The sequence below is a fragment of the Corvus brachyrhynchos genome, unplaced genomic scaffold (assembly GCF_000691975.1).
Source record: "Corvus brachyrhynchos isolate BGI_N302 unplaced genomic scaffold, ASM69197v1 scaffold545, whole genome shotgun sequence".
NCBI lineage: Eukaryota > Metazoa > Chordata > Aves > Passeriformes > Corvidae > Corvus > Corvus brachyrhynchos.
In genome coordinates, this window is record NW_008238116.1 from 151525 (window position 1) to 157701 (window position 6177).

General features: G+C 56.6%; 2 protein-coding genes across 2 annotated transcripts in view; both read left to right on the plus strand.

The window, feature by feature from the left end:
• Positions 1–6177, plus strand: part of LOC103614982 (protocadherin gamma-A9-like) — a 107870-nt gene that overhangs the window by 71025 nt on the left and 30668 nt on the right. The window lies entirely within an intron of this gene.
• The window catches only part of LOC103614987 (protocadherin Fat 4-like), a 15993-nt gene that overhangs the window by 849 nt on the left and 8967 nt on the right, over positions 1–6177 (plus strand). Inside the window, exon 2 of the mRNA XM_017733395.1 lies at positions 7–2351. Coding sequence (XP_017588884.1) covers positions 7–2351 — 2345 coding nt within the window. The remainder of the gene's footprint in view (positions 1–6; positions 2352–6177) is intronic.

Consider the following 6177-nt stretch of genomic DNA (forward strand, 5'->3'; position numbering starts at 1 on the left):
CTGTAGGGAGCCGCGGGGTGACGACGGGGCAGGTATTGAGCCTCTTGCTTTTGTTCGGCGTTTCCGACTGGGTTTCCGCCGCGATTCGCTATGCGATCCCCGAGGAGGCGCGGAGAGGCTCCGCGGTGGGGAATGTGGTAGCCGACCTGGCGCTGGACCTCGGGCGGCTGCCGGGACGCCGATTGCGGGTGGGGTCCGGCGGCAATAAGAAGTACTTCGGGGTGGATCTGACGAGCGGAGCGCTGCTGGTGAACGAGAGGATAGACCGGGAGGAGCTCTGCGGCGCGCTCTCTCCCTGCTCCCTCAGCTTTGAGATCGTGGTGGAAAACCCGCTCGAGCTGTACAGCGGCACCGTAGAGATCCAGGACATCAATGACAACGACCCGGTTTTTCCCAGCAGCCAGGCGAGGCTGGAAATCAGTGAGTCGGTGGCTGCCGGAGCGCGCTTCCCGCTAGAGAGCGCGCAAGACCCCGATGTGGGAATTAACTCTTTGCAGACCTACCAGCTCAGCGCCAACCCGAACTTTGCGCTCGACGTGCAGACGAGGGTGGATGGCAGCAAGTACGCGGAACTGGTGCTAGAGAAGGAGCTGGACAGGGAGGAGCAAAGGGAGCTGAATTTGGTCTTGACTGCGCTGGATGGAGGCAGCCCGCCACGGTCGGCCCATGTGCAGATCCACATTGACGTTGTAGATGCCAACGATAATGCCCCGGTCTTCAACCAGTCCACCTATAAGGCGAGTGTGAGGGAGAACACCCCCAGCGGTACCCTGGTCGCCAGGATCAGTGCGTACGATCTGGATGATGGGCCCAATGGAGACATCGTCTACTCCTTCAGTAGCCACACCCCCGCCAAGGTACGAGAACTCTTTGCTCTGGACTCAGCCACAGGGGAGTTGAGGGTCAAGGGACAGCTGGACTATGAGGAAACGAAGCTGTATGAGATTTACTTACAAGCTAAAGACAAGGGAGCCGTTCCTGGTGTGGCTCATTGCAAAGTGCTGGTAGAAGTCGTGGATGTGAATGACAATGCTCCAGAGGTGACAGTGACTTCTGTGTACAGCCTTGTGCCTGAAGATGCAGCCCCAGGGACGGTCGTAGCTCTGCTGAGTGTAACAGACTTGGACTCCCATGACAACGGCCTGGTGAACTGTTTTATTTCCCCTGGGATCCCCTTCATGCTCAGCTCCTCCCTCAAAAATTACTACACATTGAAAACAGAAGGAGCTCTGGACCGGGAAAAGGCAGCAGAGTATAACATCACTATCACAGCCAAGGACTCGGGCTCACCACCCTTGTCTGCAGTAAAACACATCCTGGTGCAGGTATCAGATGTCAATGACAACGCGCCCAAGTTGTCCCAGGACTCCTATGATGTCTATGTTCTGGAGAACAACGTGCCCGGCATCCCCATCCTTAATGTGAGCGCCACAGATCCGGACCTCGGGCGCAATGCCCACCTCTCCTATTCCCTTTTGCAGGGTGACCCCACTTTTGGCCACCTCTTCTCCATCAACCGGGAGAATGGCACCCTCTACCTGCTCACCTCCCTGGACCATGAGGACCAGGTGGAGTTCAGCATGATGGTGCAGGTCCAGGACGGCGGCTTTCCGCCTCTGGCCACTAATGTCTCAGTCAGTGTGTTTGTCACTGACCTCAATGACAATGCCCCAACGGTGCTGTACCCTCATCCCAACACCACCGCCCCCTACACTGATGTGGTGGCACCAGGCACTCCTGCCGGGCACATGGTCACCAAGGTGGTGGCGGTGGATGCGGATGCAGGGTACAATGCCTGGATCTCCTATACCCTGTTGCAGGCCACTGACCCCAGCCTCTTCTCAGTTGGGCTGCACAGTGGGGAGATCTTCACGGCCCTGCTGTCCACCAGTGCCACTATCTCCATCTCTGTGGCCGAGATGGTCAAGGAGGTGCTCAATGACCTCACTGATGTGGCGCCTGCCAATGATCCCAGGAGACATGTGACTTTCTATCTCATCCTGGCTGTGATTTTGGTGTCAGCAGCCTTCTTCATCACCATGTTGTCCGTGGGCATCTTCAAGTGCTACAAGTGGAGGCAGTCAAAGGAGCTGTACAACAGCTCCAGGAGTACCACATACAGGACACCAGGGCCTTTCCACCACATTGATGCCGTGCGGGGTGGCTTCACGCCACCCAGCTTCTACCACCAGGTCTATCTCACCACGGACTCTCGCCAGAGTGATCTCCTGTGTAAAAAGCCCTTCACTTCCAGCCCCTTAGGGAGCCGCCAGGGCACCATAAGGAATGGTGAGCCAGGGCTGTACCACCAGATTGTGGGCACCGCCAGCCGGCTCCCCACACCTGCCGAGGTAATGTAGCGCCTTCCTTGGCATGTCCCAGCGCTGGGCAGAGCCACGGTTCATTTGTGCCGTATGCGTGTGGTTGCATTTTGGGGTTGGGAGGGACATCCAGTCGTGCCATGACTCTAAAGAGTTCAGCTACAGCTGAACAGGTGTTGTTTGGAGTCAAATGAGCCATCCTGAGGGTTGATGACTTCTGCACTGTGGTGAGCAGGATCAAGTGAGTCAGTCTGTTCACGTTGGCAAACATACATCTTTTGGATGCAGTTCTGGGTACGCCTTGCATGAGTAACCAGTGGAGGCTGAGGTCAGCTTGAAACCACTTGTTAATCCTTGGCACAAAGTTTGTTGTTAATGGTATTTCCTTCCCTTTGCAAAAGGAGAGCCAAGGGGAGCACTTGCACTGCGGGGGAACGTAATCTCTGCGCGTCGTGACTTGGTGGGGGCTGGAGAGGTGGTGGTGCAGATGGGGCTGGGAGCTGGGCATCAGCGTGTCGCCTCTCACAGTGCAGCACCCAAAGCTGAAGGATGATGCTGGTTCCTCTGTTTGACAGACCGTGGTCACAGAGCAGTCCCTCCCATCTGTGCCACTCCTCATGTTTGACTCCTGAATGGCTCCGGTTTTCTTTCCATGGAAGTTCTGTGATGATGTTCGCTTTGGGGGAGGGGGTGGGATTGCAGACTGCCCCAGTTGCTTGCAGGGCTCCGCTGAGTTGGACTTTGGCTCTGAGCAGGGTGGTGAGTCCTTCACTCAGATGTTGTACAAAAACCCTATTAGAAGCTCTGCATGATTTGTAATCTGCTGTCTCTGGGTGATGTCTGATGTCCTGACGGAACAAACTGCAGGCTGGAAGGCGTTTGCGCATGGCAGCAGCTTCTGTGCTTCTCCCCCGATGGGAATTGTGCTGCTTAATTTGAAAGCTCTCAATTACAGGAAAGCTTCAATCTTCAGAGGTGAGGCCAGGTAATGGATCCAGTGGAGGGGGGTGTGGATCTGGTGAATTTCCAAGGTCGTTGGTGCTGGTAATTTTTCCTTCCTGGGAGGCAGTGGGTAGGAGTGATCGGTTCCTCAGAGCAGAAGGAAGTGAGGTGCAGCGGAAGCTGTTCATGGGTGTGAGGCTGCGTGTGCTGCCTGCTCAGTGTGGCCAAATCACAGATGGAGGCAGAAACCTCTCAGAACTATTTTATGCCTTTTTTTTTCCCCCCTGCTTGCGTCACTACTCAGACTCAGCACTTCTGATTTGTGGCAGGTGAGAAGGGCTGCAGCAGCTGCAGGAGCAAGTGTTCCTCTGCATTGTGTTCCTCTGCAGCTGAGGGCTGTGCTATGGCTGGGGACAAGGATGTCTCCTCCACCAGGTCCTCACAAGATGCCTCTCTCTGGTGGTGAGGGCAAGAAGTGATTTGAGAGTGGGGTGAAGGAGGGGCAGTGAGCCTGAACCCTAGCCATGACTCCCTCCTACTCCCCAGTACGGCACTGCAAAGGCACTGGCAGTGAGAAATCAGCTGGGCTGGCTCTGGGCCCTGCATTTTCAGTCTTTGTGGTGACAACGGACTGTGTCAAGCCTGCAAAGGCTTTACACCTCTTTGCTCTGCAGGACACAGCCAGCTCACAAAAGTGATGCTGTGGGGAGGATGTTGGCTCTGTGTGTAGCAGGTGGTGTGGCCATGAGGGATCCTACCCTGCAGGATCTCCAGTGACGCCTGAGTTGTGTGGCTTGGTGCTTTTCCACAGGGTGAGCTCTGACCCTGTGGAATAAGGAGCATCTCCTTCTCCATCCTAGACACCCCATACCCTTCCTGCCTTGTCACACTGTCCCCATCCCAGGCTTTGACAGACCCAAGCAGCAGCAGGACCCCCTGTGTAAAGCCCTTGCTCCAGGTCCTTGGGACACTGAGCCACCTCGGGACACTGAGTGGATTCTCCCAGGCTATGTGGGCTTTGCAGGGGGGTTCTGCTGAGGCACTGCAGCAGCAGCAAACCCATTCCTAGGGGTGCAGCACCCTGGATTGCCAGTGGAAAGGTTTGTCACCCAGCTGTACTGTCTGGGGCCTGGACTGGGATGGGGACAGAGCACATTCCAGAGGCAAGGTTACTGTGACAGCTTCCTGCTGGTGGCACCATCAGGAGCCCTGGGGGAATGAGTATGTGCAAGCAGGAATTGGTCGCTCTCTGCTGGGAAATCCCTTGTCCAGTGTTTTCCTGCATTGTCTCTTTAAGAACGCCTTCTCCCCTCCTCCGGAGCCGGCAGTAGGTGGGACCCGGGCGGTCTTCTCACCATTCATAAGGTTCTTCCCGGTGTCTCTCCCTGACTGGCAGCAGGGTGGTCCCGCCTCACGGCTCTTAGAATAGGCAGAGAGGTGCTGCAGACCGGAGGGAGGACCCTCGACTGCAGCACCTTCACCGTCTCTGTTCTCGCCAGAGGGATGCTGTCCCTGTCACCGCCCACCGTGCCGGGCATGGGTGCCCTGAGCCTCCCTCACCTATTCCCCAGGTCCCTCTGGTGCCCAGGGGGTGGAGACGGGCAGGATCCCAGGCAGGAGCTGGGTCCCCTGTCTGCCACACCACTGCAGACCCCCACCCCCAGAAGCTGTGTGCACCCAGGGGAGGGTCAGGGTGGCCTTCAGGGCATCAAGGACAGAAGACAGAGAGGGTCTTTTTACAAGAGCATGTAGTGACAGGTCGAGAGGGAATGGTTTCAAACCGACAGAGAGAAGGTTTAGATTACATAATAGGTATAAAAATTCTTCCCTGTGAGCATGGTGTGGCACTGGCACAGGTTGCCCAGAGAAGCTGTGGCTGCCCCATCCCTGGAACTATTCAAGGCCGGGCTGGATTGAGCTCTGAGCAACCTGGTCTAGTGGAAGGTGTTCCTGGCCACGGCAGGAGGTCTGAATGAGATGATTTATAAGGTCCCTTCCAACCCAGGCTATTTTGTGACTCTATGAATGCACAAGGCTTCTGCAGGGATGTGAATTGAACTAAAAGCCTGCAGCTTGCCAGCATGGTCTGGGACAGGGAGAGCAGGAAATTACTGTTAGCTCCTCCCTGGGGAAGCTGAGACCCCTGCTTTTGCCCTCAGGACTGCAAAGCTGTATCTGCCACAGAATATCAGTGTGTGTGTCTGCCAGGTGGGAGGCTTGGGCTTCCTTCCCAGTCTGACATCCTGACCTGGTGTTGTGATCCTGTGGTGATCTAGTGGCCTTACTGTCCGGCTCTGTGTGTTTGCAGTGATTTGGGTACTGTGAAGACTGACCCCTTCCTTGCCCCAGGGTGAGGAAGTGGCTTCCAGTCGGGTGTGCATTGGGAGCAAATGTATTTCGGCTTTGCATGGCTCACTGCCTTTGCTTTTTCACCTTCAGCCTCCCACTGCCACGGGTGGGCTGGGAGGAGTGGGCATCCCTGTCTTAGTGCAAGGTCTCCTGGCTGGTGGTGGTACTGGTGGCAGCGATGCCTCACTCAGAGAGGCAATCATGGGGCGCAGGCAGCAGCCAAAGCAGTAGCTGAGGGGGAGCAGAGGGGTGAGAGAAGAGCCCCTGGCACCTCGGGGCTCTAACAAGCACCTTTTCATCGGGCATGAAAAGTCCTTTGGCCTGCGTTCATGACAGCTGCCCTTTGTCTGTGGGCATGATGTGAAGCCACCATTGTGGAGGGGGAGCACACAGGGAGGGCTTGTACCTTGCTTCCAGGCTGCCAGGACGTGCAGTTTCCCTGTGAATGCAAAGCGAGCTGTCGGAGCAAGTGAGTCAGGCTGGCAGAGGGGAGGCCGGGGGTGGCAGCCCCGCTGTTGCCGGCTCGGGCCCCTGCTTCCCGCACCTCCGGAGTCACTGCTGGCCG